Below are 15,958 nucleotides of genomic sequence, written 5' to 3' on the forward strand. Positions count from 1 at the left end.
CACACACACACACACACACACACACACACACACACACACACACACACACACGGGATGACCCCAGCCAATTAAATGTATCTACTCTTGTCAAGAGGCAGGCACTAATGAATAGTTTGACTAGAAATAGTTTAACTAGAAATCTCAGATCTTCTTTGACACTTCCCAGCCATTTCCATGCCATACTGATTGCTCTCTACCTTCTACCTCCATCCAGAACTGAAGTTCTCACCCTATGGCCCTGGGCTATTACTGGTGAACATTCCCCAGATCACACCTTAGGCCCTCATTGCCAATTCCTGGTTACTTCTCTGCTATATCACCAATTTATGTACCAACCTAGCAACCACCACCTCTGTTTCCAGATCTAACTCTGAGACCAACACTACTATTATCTATAAGAACATGTTTGTCAGTCAACTGTCCTGTGCCTCCAATCATTGTTCTATGACTTCCCCTGACTAGAATACCCTTCCCTACCCACCATTCCTCTATATGTGTCATCTTCTCCTACTAGAAGGTAAGCTCCTTGGGGGCAAGAACCATCTTCCTTGTTTGTGTCCTCAGTGCTTAGATCGGTCTCTGGAACAAATTAAGTGTTTAATAAATACTTTTTCATTCATTAAAATCACCCATAACTTCAACAAAACAGAAATGCAGAATCTCAGACCTTGAAAGAAACTCAAAAGTCATCTAGCCCCACTCATATCTGAAAAAAGAATCTAGTCCAATCCACACCTAACCCTTCCACCCATTGCTCCTGATTCCACCCTCTAGAAATCTTATAACTAAGCAATAACTAAGAGAGAAACACCCTCCCCCACTGTGATTGTCACGAGACAATCAGACACAAGATGTACATATTTAGATAATCCACCCTAAATGTTCACATGGACTATTTGCACCTGACCTGTAGTAGAGCATTCCAAATTCATATTGGCCAGATACACTGAAATTGACTCTAGCATGGCGATGGCATTTTGGTCCTCTTCAAGAACAAAGGACAACAATCAATCAACCAACCCTGTAGGACCAAATAAAACAACTCTATTCCCTTTTCCATGACATCCTTCAAATACGTGAAAACAGAGATTATAGCCCACTTAAATCTTTTCCATGCTAAACATTCCCATTTCCTTCAATCAGTCCTCAGCTGGCATGAACTCAAGACCCTTCACCAACTTGGTGAACCTCCAGCTTCTCAGCAGCTTTCCTAAGCTGTGACATATATTAATCCATCTATGTTCCAGAGTCCAGTGAGACTTTCACCTCTCAAAAACACCAAGTAGCACTTTGAAGAAACATTTGATCAAGGAAAGCTTAAGACAAGACCATTTGCTTGTTGGTTTATTTTGTCGTTGTTATTGTTGAGTTGTGTCCAACTTCACAATCTCATTCAGAGTTTTCCTTGGTGAAGGTACTGAAGTGGTATGCCTTTTCCTTCTGCAGCTCATTTAACAGATGAGGAAACTGAGGCAAAGAGGATTAAGTGATTTCCCCAGTCTCATACAGCTGGTAAGTGCCTGAGGTGGGATATGAACTCAAGTCTTCCTGACTCCAGGTCTAAGCTCTGTCCACTGTGCCACCTAGCTGCCCATGTGGGTTTAACCTCACCTCAAAAAGAGAGAGTTTTATCATACTGGTTCTAATCTTTGTTATTCACATATTCAAAGAAGTCAAAAACCCAGAAAGCCAAATTTTCCTCTCCCTGTCCTAAATCAAAACAAATAATCAACTTTGCAACTAAATAAATGCATTTCCAGGAAATAAAGTGGTATAAAAGAGAACCTTTACTCTCAGGGCTTACCTGTGATTGTGATAAGCTCGTTTTCCAAGATAACATAATGAGAAAAAGGCAAAGGCCATGCCTGGGGGTGACCAGGTTGCCATGGCATAGCCAATCCATTCCACAATCTCACCAAAGTAATTGGCTCCAGATATGTAAGTGAACAATCCTCCTACATTTAGAAGATTCAAACATCCAAGTCAGCATAATAAGCCATCACAAGAATTATCACCCTCCCTCTATTTCAAATAGACACTCAAGTGGTTAACATAGGGTGAGTGTGTGTGTGTGTGTGTGTGTGTGTGTGCATTGGAGGTTTTTTAACTAGGCAATCATAGTTAAGTGACTTGCAGAGGGTCACACAGCTAATAAACATCAAGTGTCTGAGGCCAGATTTGAACTCAGGTCCTCCTGATTCCAAGGCCAGTGCTCTATCTACCATGCCACCTAGCTGTCCCTTTAACATAGGTTTAAACTGGGTTGTGTTTAGAAACCCACATAGCAGTGCTTGGCTAGGACTCTTCACTTGGAAGTCCAGATTCCTCCAGAGATCTCTGGTCACTAAGGTGTGCTTTTTAACCTGAAATCTAGCTGAAACCAGATTCATTTTATCACCAGAGATCATGTTCTCTCACCAAAAAGAAATCCTACCTTTAATTGCTCCTAACTCAGCCTAACTCTGACTGAAGAGAAGGCATCTACTTCAAACCATCAGTCACCTCCCAAAGGGAAGGGAATAAGTATTTAGATGGTACCTACTAGTACCGGGTGCTTTACTAATATTATCTCATTTGATCCTCATAACAACCCTGAGAGATAGCTGCCATTATTGTCTCCATTTTACATTTGAGAAGACTGAGTCAAGAAGAGATTAAGTGACTTGCTCACCATCACACTATTAAGTGTCTGAGGCCAGATTTGAATCTAGGTTATCCTGACTTGGGGCCCAGCATTCTATCCACCAAGTCACCCATCTACCTCTATCTCAGTCTGCCTAAAGGCAGAACAAGAGTCATACTTGTTCACTCTTATTTGCCAAAGTTTTATTATTTCTCTCCTTTTCCCAGCATTCCATAGCAGATGTTGAACCTGGAGTCAGTTAAACCTGTGTTGAAATCTTGCCTCTTTCATTACTAGCTTTATGACAATGGACTACTCAATCTTGCTAAGCTTCTGTCTAAGGGTCTATGTCTGTCTAACAAACCTATGAAATGACAGAGAATTGACATATTGACGTTTTTATTTCTGCCCTCTACTCCCTCTATCTACAACAAGTTTTATGATTTTTGTTCATACTGCATAGAAGATGTGTGCTCTCTTGCACAGATTAGAGTTCATGGAAGTTGGTCCGGACTTCATTCAAAATCAAAATCATCCTATTCCAGAGGACAACTGAATATTTTCCCAAGGAAACACACACACACACACACACACACACACACACACACACACATACACACACAGGGATAGAGAGAGAGAAAGACACATACACACAGTGTTAGAAGGAAAGGATCCATATAATCAAAAATACTCAAAGTAAAGCTTTTTGCAGGAGCAAAAAACAACAACAAACTAGAAACCAAGTGGGGGGTCATCAGTCTGGTAATAACTGGACAAATTGTGGTAAATGAACATATTTGATTATAAGTGCACCATAAGAAAAAACAAATATGAAGTATTCATTATCTTTAATAATCAACATATATTAATAGTATATAATAATCATTAAGATAATGGATATATAAAGTGTTTTGCAAACCTTAAAGAACTATATAAATGCTAGCTATTAGTATTGTCATTGTTATTATCATTATTCAGGAAAAAACGGGGACACTTCCATGAGCCAAAAGAACAATTGACACAATGGCCACTCTAATATAAAAGAAAACACCAATGAAAGGCATCAGAACTCTGGGCAATGGGGAAATTCATCCTAACTCCAGGTCCTTGGCAGTGAGACATACTTCCCTCCTCTCCTCAGAGCAGTGATGGACTACAGGTGTAGAACAAAGCACATACTACCAGACATGACCGATGTTTTGATCTGGTTGCTTTGAACACTTTGCTACGAGGAAGGGTTCTACAGGGATGGGGTTATTATTGGGAAGTGGCTATAGGGTTTTCTAAAGAGCATCAATAAAACATGTACACCTATACATATGTTTATCTATGTAAATAAATGTATATGTGCTATGCAAATATGTATACATACAAATGTGCATGTGTTTCAATCTGAAAATTTAGATGATTCTAGATAGATATCAAGATAGAGATAACTATAGATATAGATGCAGGTATAGATATAGATATATAGATATAGATTAGAAAAGAAAGAAGCAGTGTTAATCTACTACCCTTGGAAATTTTGCCTAATGGCCTGGCATTATGAGAACTTGTCTGCCTTTTTTGTGGAATTTATCCAACTCTGCTTTAGTTTCCTTCTCTGTCATTAATTTTCTTCAGACTTATGATGAAGATGTCTCTTTGGGAGCCTGACCTATAAGTATAATTATGCTAAACTGCAGAAGAGTTTACATAGTATTTCACAGTATATTAAAGACTTTCCTCACCACACAGAGAAATATAGAAATACAAGCATTGTGATCCCCATTTTACAGGAAACTGAGGTTCAGTCTGGTAGGATAACTTGATCAAGGTCATAGAGCAGGTCCATGCCTGAGGGCAATCTCGGACCCAGGTTTTCTGGTTCTAAGATCATTCTGTGACCCCATCACTATGCTATGAAATTATGTCGGCCCTCTTCTCCCCTACCTACCTCTACCCTGCAGACTCGAAAGCTGAAAAGGAGTCCATTACAAAATAGCGGCCCAGCTAAGTCATATGAATTTAAAAATACATGACATTCAAGTTATGAAAATAAATTTTAACATGAAAAGATAAAACATCATTAGGTACTGTCTTGACATTTACAGTCCCCTGCTGGAAGAAAATTTGATCTATGCAAGCTTAATGTGAAAAAGATGAGTTAGGTTTACCCTCCCTCTACAGGAATTATGCTTCTATTGATTTTGAATGTTTGGTTTTCTCTTGGAAGAAGATTGACTATATTCCTTTTATCAGTGTATAATGTGGAAACATGTTTGAGTTCAAGCTGTGACTAAAAATCAACAATTTAAACTTAATCAAAGTGTTCTACACACAGGTTCCCTGCCAGGCCCAGGACTTGGAAAATTGTACCCCAAACAAGGCCTTTCTTTCTGGAATCATAAGAAGAGACACTTGTGTTCAAATGCTTCTCTAAGAATAATCACAACCTTTTGGAATCTTTCCATTTATATATTTTTCTGGGTTTTTTCTTGTCTTTAACATACTGGGCTAATGTCTAAGCAACATGTTTATCCTTCAGTCATTCAGAAACACAAAGGCAGCAGGAGTGGATGTGACTTGAAAGACAAGATTGGAAAAATGCGCCTTCTCTCAAATTTCATATCCAACCAGTTATCAGGTCCTATTGATTCCATCTCTACAATGTTTCTCATATTTCCTCCTGGAGTCAGAGGGCTTGGGTTCAAATCCTACCTCCGATGTTTGTAATGTATACTATTGTACTATTCAGTCTTGTCTGACTCTTCTGGACCCCATTTGGAATTTTCTTGGCAAAGCTACTGGAGAGGTTTATCATTTCTTTCTCTAGTTCATTTTACAGATGAAGAAACTAAGGTAAACAGGGTTAAGTGACTTGCCCAGGATCACACAGCTAGTGTCTGAAGCCAGATTTGGACTCCTGAATATGAGCTTTCTTGATTCCAAACCCAGTGCTCTATCCATTGTGCTTACTAAGCACCTACTATGTGCCAGGAACTGTGTGTCAAGTGCTTAGTATCAAATACAATGAATGAAACAACTTGTAAAAGCCTGCTACAAAAAAAGAGCCTCCTACCAGGTCTTCCTGCTTCCCCTCTATTCTGCCTCTAACTCATCTTTCAAATAGTTCCCAAACTAATCATCCTTATATCACTCATCTGCTCAATAAATTTCCTTTGTCTGACATTCAAGATCCTACACAATCTAACTCTGACCTACTTGTGTACCCTTAGCTACATTCCTGTCACCATAAGATCTCTGCTGTAATCAAAGTGGACCCGGATACTGTCCATCAAATATGCACATCTCATATTCTTCTCTATCTTCACTCAGGCTATTCCATATACATGAAATGCTCTCTCCTTCCCAGAATCTGATAATGACATTCTCCTGAAGAAATCACAAGATATTTTATTTTGCAACATTCTGATGAACTAATAATGCAATATTATACTAATACAAAACATTAACAATATTATTTGTAATAGCTATATGAGAAGCCACATGATGTTGTGGAAAGATAACTGAGCTTAGAAGGAAGAAGACCTGGATTTTAGTCCTGTCTGTGAGATATATTGGTCATGGGAAAGGCAAACAACCCTTCAGTTCACCAAGAAAGCCAGTAAGACTTAAATTGCAAATGAGTTGCCAATCTATACTAGTGAATGAGGCTTCCATACAGAGAGTTCCCTAACTGACAAAAGCATAAGTAAGGAAAAATAAACAAATATACATAATTACAAATATGATACATTAATATATAAAAATATATTATATGTATTATTTATATATGCATATGCACACACATATATGTGTGTGTATGTGTGTGTGTATACATGTGTGTATGCCTAGCAGTAGGATCTCTGTGTCAAAAAGCAAGGATATTTCAGACACTTTTTTAGCACAATTCTAAACTGCCTTCTAGAATCATTAGACTGATTCCCAAGTCCACCAATATTATATTAGTGTGCCCATCTTTCTACAACCCTCCAGATAGTGATTATTCTCATCTTTGGTCAGTGTACTGGGAATGAGGTAAAACCTCAGGTTTGGGGGATGGAGTCAAGATGGCGGAGTAGAAGCAGGACCTCCCCGCTGCTCCAGCTTCCACCTTCCCCAGTATATGTAAAAGGGGACTCTAAACAACCTTTGGAGCTGCAGAACCCACAAAATGACACAGAGAAGCTAACCTCCCACTGAGGACAGCCTGGCAGGCCGGCAGGAATCGGCCAGCAGAGTGCTCTGGGAGCCAAGACCAACCCCACGCCCAAAGCTTTAGCCCCAGGGTGGGTCTGACCAGCCGCCTGTAGGAGGGACTCCAGATCAGCAGCAGCTGTGGCCATTTCCAGATTTATCAACCTATAGATGTGAAGGACAAAGTGAGAGGTCAGTGCAGTGTGGACTTTGGGACCCAGTACGTGGGAGTGTGTGGCTTTTGCCCCTGGGGCGAGAAGCCACTGAGACACCTTAGATCAGCCAGAGCCACGTTGCAGCTTCAGCTCCTGACTGCAGAGTTTAGGGGGACCAAGAACCAGTCTCAGGGGTAACCGCTCTTGCTTTAACCTGCTTGGATCTGGATTGCGGTCAAGGGTGGATATCCTGGGGTGCATGACCAGCCTGCCAGAGCGTGTGGAGACCTCAGAGAGGGCACCCGTCTAATGCCTCCGGCAGCTGAGAAAAGCCCAGCATTTGGGACAAAAGCTCCCCTGGTGGCAGAGCCCTACTGTGGCAAAAAAGCCCAGGGGTCAAGTGACTGAGGGGTGACATGACCAGGCAAAGGAAACAAAACAAACAGAAGATTCCAACATTAGACTCCTATTTTGGGGACAAAAAGGAGCAAAGCATGGAACAGGAGGAAGACAGTGAAGTCAGAACTCCTGCACCAAAAGCTTCAAAGGAAAATACGAGCTGGTTACAGGCCATAGAGGACCTTAAGAAGCAGATAAGAGAAGTGGAGGAAAAATTGGGAAGAGAAATGAGAACAGTGCAAGAAAATTACAAAATGAGAGTCAACAGCCTGCCTGAGGAAAATCACACCTTAAAAAAGACTGACTCAATTGTCAAAAGAGGCTCAAAAAGGCAATGAAGAGAAGAATGCCTTGAAAAGCCGAATTTGCCAAATGGAAAAAGAATCTCAAAAGTTCAATGAGAAGAATTGTTCCCTTGGATTTAGATTGGAGCAAAGGGAATCTAATGACTTTAGGAGAAATCAAGATGATGTTAAACAGCTCTAACAAATGAAAGAATAGAAGGCAATGTGAAATATCTTGTGGGAAAAACCACTGACCTGGAAAATAGATCCAGGAAAGATAATTTAAAAATTATTAGACTACCTGAAATCCATGATCAGGGAAAGAACCTAGAAATCATCCTCCAAGAAATTCTCAAGCAAAATTGCCCTGATGTTTTAGAACCAGAAGGCAAAATAAAGGTTGAAAGAATCCACCGATCACCTCCTGAAAAAGATCCCAAAAAGGAAACTCCTAGGAATATTATAGCCAGGTTCTGAAATTCTCAGATCAAGGAGAGAATATTACGAGCAGCCAGGAAGAAACAATTTGAATATTTTGGAAACACAATCAGGATAACACAGGATTTGGCAGCCTCTACACTGAGGGATCAAAGGGCCTGGAATAGGATATTCTGGAAGGCAGAAGAGCTGGAATTAAAACCAAGAATCGCCTACCCAGCAAAACTGAGTATCATCTTTCAGGGGAAAATATGGTCATTCAGTGGAATAGAGGACTTTCAAGAATTCTTAATGAAAAAAACAGAGATGAATAGAAAATTTGACATCCAGATACAAGAAGCAAGAGAAACTTGAGAAGGTAAACAGGGAAAAGAAATCATAAGCCACTGATCAAATTTGAACTATTAACATTCCTACATGGAAAAACGATAATTGTAACTGATGAAACTTTTCTCAGTATGAAAATAGTTGAAGCGAATACACACACACACACACACACACACACACACACACACACACATATATATATATATATATATATATATGTCTATATCGAAGGGCATACGGCAGTATGAATACATGTGTGAATATATGTATATATGCTTACAGGTATACATAGATAGAGGGTACAGGACCAATTTAATAGGAAGGGATGATACTTAAAAGGGGAAATTAAGAAAGGTGAGAGAGGAATATAATGAGAGGAGATGGAGGGAGACAGAATGGGGTAAACTATCTCATAAAGAAGAGGCAAGGGAAAAGGGTTACAAGGGAGGGGAAGAATAAGAAGGCAAAAGGGAATTGGTCAACCTTATTCTCAATGAATTTGGCTCAGGGAGGGAAAGGAATACACAATAAATAGGGTATCTCACCCTACAGGAGACTAGGGGGAAGGGGATGAGAGGGGGGATGATGTAAGGGAGGGCAGGCTGGGGGGAGGGAAGCTGGAAGCACTCACTTTTGAAAAGGGACGGCATCAAAATAGAGAATAGAACAAGTGGGTGGTGGGATCAGAGGTAGGGAAATATAGTCAGTTTTTTACAATATATCTACTATGTTAATGTTTTGCATTAGCTACACATGTACAATCTATACTGAACTGCTTATCTTCCCAGTAAGGGTGGGTGACAAGGGAGAAAGGGAATAAATCTGGAATTCAAAGTTTTAAAATCAAATGTTTAAAATTATATATACATATATACTATTATTAATGCTATCTTACATGTAATTGGGAAAGAAGATATACAGGCACTGGGACATAGAGATCTACCATGCTCTACTGAAAAAGTCTAAGAGGGTATGGGAGAAGATATGGGAGAGAGCAGACTGGAGGAGGAGATATCCTGTGAGACTGCTATTCTGGGTGGTAAGTAGGGGAAAAATGGGGAGAAAATTTGTAACTCAAAATCTGGTGGAAATTAATGATATAAATCAGAAGTTAATAAAGCATTTGAAAAATTAAAAAAAAACTCAGGTTTTTTCTGGTCTGAATTTCTTGTTGTTAGTGATTTGTAACATTCTTTCATACATGGCCTTCTGCCATGTTTCTTTTGAGGATCATTTGTTTAAATCCTTCAACCATTTATAAATTGGGGAATGACTGTGTCTTGGATGCATCTGCTTATCCCCTATGTGTCTTGGATATTAGACCCTTATCACAGATATTTGAAAGTAAAATATTTTTTCCCAGCAAAATTTTGTAAATGACGGGGGTAAGGGGAGTGTGGGCTTTTCAATTTCATGTGATAGAAATTATCTATTGTATCTTTGATAATCATCTCTACCCTTTATTTGGTTAAAAATTCTCCCCCTAATCATAGCTTTCAAATGCACCTAATCTTGTTTTCTTTTAGATTTGTTTTTTTTTTCTTTTCAAATATATGACTTTTAATATTTAGGTTTAATCAATTTAAGTTTATTGTAGTATATGGTGTAAAATGTTGGTCTAAACATAAATTCTGATAAACTGCTTTCCAGTTTTCCCAGAAATTCTTAACAAATAGGGAGCTCTTCCACAAGTAATTTAGGTTCTTGAGTTTATCAAACATTGAGTTTTGATTTTGATTATTTCTGATTCTTCCTTAATCTGTTAATATTGTTCTACTTTTCCATATTTTAAGTGATACCAAATAGTTTTGATGATTGCCACTTTTTAACCTCCTTTTTTCCCTTATTTTCCTTGAGATTCTATACATTTTCAGGAATGGGAATCCAATGTCATTGCTTGCTAAAGTGTTCCTTCTAGTTCTTCTCCATTCATTAACTCATTTCATTCAACAAACGTTATTAAGTCTCTATCATGTGCCAGCCACCATGCTAGGCACTGAGTTGGGGGTACAAGGGAAGACAAAGATGAATAAGACAATTCTTGCCCTCAAGTAGATGAAAAGTCTCATGGGAGACATGTGTATAAAGAAATATAAAATAAGTTACAATGCAATAAACATATGACAACGGGCTTCCAGTTATAGGAGAATCTATTGGATTTGATGAAATAAGGGGGAATGAGGTGAAGGAGCAGGGTAAGACCAGGAGAATTAAGAGGATATTGTATAACTTGGATTCTCTCTTCCTACAATCCAGTTTTAATGTACTATAGGATCTCTGGGTACAATCACAATAATATGAAACAGAGTATGGTTTAGCAGTTAGAGAGTTAATCTTAGAACCAGGAAGATCTGGTTTCAGGGCCTACCTTTGTCACGAGAAAATCCTTGTAACGACCTAAGCAAATATCTAAAATTTTAAGAGGCAGAAAAGATGCCAACCTGCATAGGTGGAGAGAATTTCCTTACCTAAGAGTTACCTTTACCAATGAAAACTCAGGTCTAGTCCCTCTCCTTATATAGGTAGATCTTGTCTTCCCCCAATATAACATAAGCTCCTTAGAACAAGGATTGTTTCATTTTTTTGTTTGTTTTTACATTCCTAGCACCTAAAACATTGTAGTCACTTAATACATGTTTATTGATTCATTATTCCAAAGTACTTTACATACAGTGTCTCATGCGGTTTTTACAGAAGCCTGATGAAGAAAGTGATATTATCTCCATTTTACAGATAGGAAACTGAGGCTCAGAGAGGTAAGTGACTTTGTTGTGCAGCCATTTTTCGGTCATCTTTGTCTCTGTTATTCTGTTCAGGTTTTTCATAGCAGAGATACTGAAGTGCTTTGCAATTTCCTTCTCCAGCTCATTTTATAGATGAGGAACTGAGGCAAACAGGGTTAAGTGACTTGCCCAAGGTAACACAGCTAGCAAGTATCTGAGGCCAGATCTAAACTCAGATCTTCCTGACTCCAGGCACAGTGTTCCATCCATTGCACTATCAGATTCCCAGGGCTCCCTGACTTGAAATCTGGTTCTCTTCCTATTATATCATGATGTCTAAGCTGTCCAAAATAAGTTTTAAAAAGTGATATTGCCAAAGTCAAACTCCAACCAGGACCATTCCACTGCCCTGGAAAACTAGACAGTGACTCAAGATACTCAGTGTCTGGGAATAGAGAATGTGGTATATGAAAAAGGCACAGTTATGAAGAGCTGATATTCCCCTTGCATGAAGCATCAAAAAAGCCTGAATGAGGCCTGGTTCTGGCCTGCTTTTCTAGACTGACTTGATGCTTCCTCTTGAGCCTTCTACACTGAAGCCAAACTGCCTTATTCATCATACTCTCATGCCCAACTTTCTGCTTCCCTGTCTTTGCTCACTCTGATCCCAAAAATTCCTGAACCTGTCCGGCCCAACCCTCCATCCCATTTCCACCTACTGAAACCACTCTTTGGAAGACCACCTCAAGATCTCCCTCTTTCAGAAAGTCTTTCTCAATCCCCTCACCTAGAAGCAAATCCTTGCTCATCTAACCTCACAGCCCTTTGATCTCCCCTTAGATCCGTTTCCTATTCTAATCTGTAAAGTATTTAGTCTACTCACAACTACACTGGCATATAAGTTTTTTTATGGAAAAAGGCTCTGTCTTCTTTACCTAACTGTTTCAACACCAAGCACAATGTTTTATATATGATAGACACCTAACAGATGTTTGTTGAATGACTGGCTGATTGTGGGGAGCCAAAGAGGCCTGGTTCAGGACTCAGATATTAAATCTTAATAGTGGACTTTAAAACAAGAATCTCTTTGAGATGTGACTTTTTTGTTAAGTTAGCTCCTGAGTTCTTTGTTATGGGTTACACTCATAAGGATGTTACTTGAGTTCTGAGATCAATAGGCTCTACCCCAAGATTTTAGTTATTGAGAACTAAAATATTTGATTCAGCACTCAGGTATCTTTGGGTGGTCAGCTCTAAACATGATGTATTTTGAGGATGGCAGCTTTGGCTTCAAAGTTTGCTCTCAATTGTATCCATTTATGACTGTGGCTGCATTAGGAGATACCTGAGGCCTAGGTCAAAGGTTTTACCCTAAGACTTTAGTTACCTAGATAACAAATGTTTATCAAATTATCTAATCTGTGCTGCTTCCAGGATACAACAGACTAAGGTAATGATTAGAAAACTTGAGTCCCATTCCTTTGTCTCTTTTGCTCTATAAAAACCTTATACTAGGAATCAATAAATGGAGTTCATGGTTCTTCCTTGAACTACCCACATGGCCTGATTATTTCTTATTCACGTCGTCAGTCATGCTTAAGTGGTGGACACTGAGCAGCCCACGGCAGCTGATAATGAATTAACTTATTAATATGTGTCTCTCAAAAACCTTAGGAATGAGGACAGGAAAGAAATGATCATTTTTACCTTGTGGAATCTTATAAGAGGTTTCTCCAGGTTTTCTGAGCTGGCGCAATAAATAGTCACTATGAATATTGATTGCCATCCCCAAGAAAAATATAAGGATACCTAGGCAAGGAAAGCAAATAATAGATAGAAAATTCAAGTTGTTCTGATCTTTAAACTTGTATATATTAGTTAAATAATTGCAGAAAAGCATCTAGATCCCAGTTAGCCTCCATGACCTGAGCCAACTGCAGGGTATGGAAAATCAGGGCTTTTGTCTCAGGCCCTGTATCTTGAGACATCTTGCATTGCTATAAAATGGCCAGATTAAAAGAGTGATTCAAGAAAGCAACCCAGTCTATAGATAAGGAACCTGACAGAGGCCTTAAGTGACTTGTTCAAGATTACAGAGCAAGCAAAAAATCTGAGGCTGAATTCAAACCCAGATCTTCCTAAATAGAAGGCAGGCACTTCTAAATGCTGCTTTTGTTCCTCAATATTTTTCACTTCTGGATGTTAAATATGAAAGTATTCATGTCTAAAAATATTGACAACTCATTCATACCTGCCCCATCCTGTATAACAAGTGTCTATGCTCACCTGTAGTTTTGCCGTGGGGATAGGGGGATCACTCCTTTCTCACTTTCTCTCGATATCATGATAATACCAATGGATCTATATATAGGTTATGCCTCACTCTTGCCTCATGGTCAAACTATCTTACTTTTTTCTTATCTGAAACCAAGCAGATGAAGAGTGCCACTTATTTCCAACACTAGGATTTGAAGTTCAATGGGCAAACTTATAGAATGCATCTATTAGTACAAATACACACAAACACATATATAGGGGTATATATGTCCTAGCTTGTATGCATATGTGTATATACTGACAGATGAGTTCTATAGGTTTTCTATAAAACTGCAAATCATAATTCAGGCAATAGGTGTTCCTTATCTACTTAGTTTATGTCTATGTGTAGATGTGTGGATAGAAAGAAAGAGGAAGGAAGGAAGGAAGGAAGGAAGGAAGGAAGGAAGGAAGGAAGGAAGGAAGGAAGGAAGGAAGGAAGGAAAGAGAGGGAAGGAAAGAGAGGGAAGGAAAGAGAGGGAAGGAAAGAGAGGGAAGGAAAGAGAGAGAAGGAAAGAGAGAGAAGGAAAGAGAGGGAAGGGAGAAGGAAGGAAACAAGGGAGAAAAAGAAGGGAGCAAGGGAGGGAAAGAAGAAAAAGAAGGAAGGAGGGAGAGAAAGAGGGAAAGAGAAAGGAAAGAGGGAAGGAAGAAAAACAGACAGAAAGAAAAGGGAGGAAGGAAGAAGAGAGAGAGAACACAGACAATGAGTCCAGTTCTTATGAGCATGCAAAGAGTGCAGCTGATGCAATTCCCCATATAGGAGAGTCTGGAGCACCTACTTCTAGATATACATGATGACATGTAATAGAAGTATATTGGCAAGACTTTGGAGCACGTGTAAGTATTTTGTAACTGGGTCCGATCTAAATGATGAAGAGAGACCTTTTTGATTGCTTAGAGGGAACTAGTGATGTGTTCAAAAAATACTAGGCAACTATGTCACAAAGAGTAAGGCCAGAGTACTTGTTTCATATACAAATATATGTGTGTTTCCATGCATACATGTATGTATTGTATTGTGTGATACATAAAACGCATATGCACATATGCCTATATGTGTGTTGCATGTGCATGTGTATATATACATATTTCTGTGTAGAGATAATATATCTAGAGTTAACTCTATAGCTATATCCTTATATATCTATAGTTTTAAAGATATATCTATAGAGATATGATTAGTAAAATATATAGAGACATAGATAGCAATATCTCTAGAAATGACAGTATCTTTATAGATATTGATGTTTATAAATAGATATAGATTTATAATATAAATAAGCTTATCTCTAGAGATGTTGGTGTCTATAACAGATATAGATAACTATCTTTGTATCTATACTATTTCTATATAATATATCCATAACATAAAGATAGCTATCTAAATATATAATATAAATGTAGATATCCATTATATAGTTAGATATATATATATATATATATATATATATATATATATATATATATATCTGTATCTATAGATAGGTACCTCCCCATCTGAGGCTATTATGTATCTAGATAGATAAATAGATATTTTGGACAGACACCACAAATGAGCCATAGCTTGAACTGAAGGAGGAGAGCAGTTGGGTTGCTTCTGGGAAATGGCAAAATTCTTTTTCCAACCTCCAGTTTCTCCCAGAACAAAGCCCCATATTTTTAACAGCCCAGTTCTTGTGGAGTTATATGACTGCAAGTCATGGATCACTACAGTCTTCAAAGAATTAAAAAGCAGGGGAACCCACAAGACCGTGAATTGTTGGTGTGTGGTGGCCATGAGCACAAAGAAGCATGAGATAAACAATGAATTACAAAGGGGCACTGGAGTAAAGTTGTTAATTACCTGAAGTAAATCGGACATCAGTGAACCATTCATCAGGGTATTCAGCACAATAAACTAAATAGTATCCTTGAAGGAAGCCATTCAGGGTACAGAAGGTAAGAGCATAAAAATGTACATGAAGTGGAAAGGGCTTTCCTCTGGTAAGGAGGGCATAAATGAATGACCTAGGGAAAATTTGAAAAGAGAAGCAAAGACAAGTTGTAAAAACAACACCAGAAAAAAAAGTCAAAGCAACCAGATAGTTTTAAATGCCGCTTTCTGCATGAAACCTTCCCTGATACAGAAGTAATCTCTCCATCAAACCTGATAGTATGTGAGGTTTTCAAGCCCTGATTTGTCGTTGTTGACTCATTTCAGACATTTCCACTCTTCAAGACCTCATTTGGGGTATTCTTGGCAAAGATACTGGAGTGATTTACCATTTCTTTCTCTAGTTCATATTGCAGATGAGGAAACTGAGGCAAACAGAGGTAAGTGATTTGCCCAGAGTCACCCAGCTGTAAGGGTTATGGGATTTAAAGATCTCCCATGCCCCATGGACGTGCTGACATAGCAGAGCAAGAGAAAGTGAAAAGCCGAGCTAACGGTCCTGAGGTTGGCAGTTGGCGGCAGTTGCCTTTTTTTTTTTTTTTGAGTTAGGACTCCGGCTGAGCACTGCCAGGGGCCGGAGC

The 15,958-nt window shown here is 38.8% G+C and overlaps 1 protein-coding gene across 1 annotated transcript in view; it reads right to left on the minus strand.

Moving 5' to 3' along the window:
* Positions 1–15,958, minus strand: part of SRD5A2 (steroid 5 alpha-reductase 2) — a 73,201-nt gene that overhangs the window by 3,138 nt on the left and 54,105 nt on the right. The window contains exons 2-4 of the mRNA XM_069072292.1: positions 15,288–15,451; positions 12,836–12,937; positions 1,805–1,955 (exon numbers count right to left, since the gene is read on the minus strand). Of these exons, the coding sequence (XP_068928393.1) occupies positions 1,805–1,955; positions 12,836–12,937; positions 15,288–15,451 (417 nt within the window). The remainder of the gene's footprint in view (positions 1–1,804; positions 1,956–12,835; positions 12,938–15,287; positions 15,452–15,958) is intronic.

This window comes from Petaurus breviceps, unplaced genomic scaffold (genome assembly GCF_028583685.1).
Source record: "Petaurus breviceps papuanus isolate PSGF00001 unplaced genomic scaffold, PetGlider_PUasm1.0 90845, whole genome shotgun sequence".
Taxonomy (NCBI): Eukaryota; Metazoa; Chordata; class Mammalia; order Diprotodontia; family Petauridae; genus Petaurus; species Petaurus breviceps.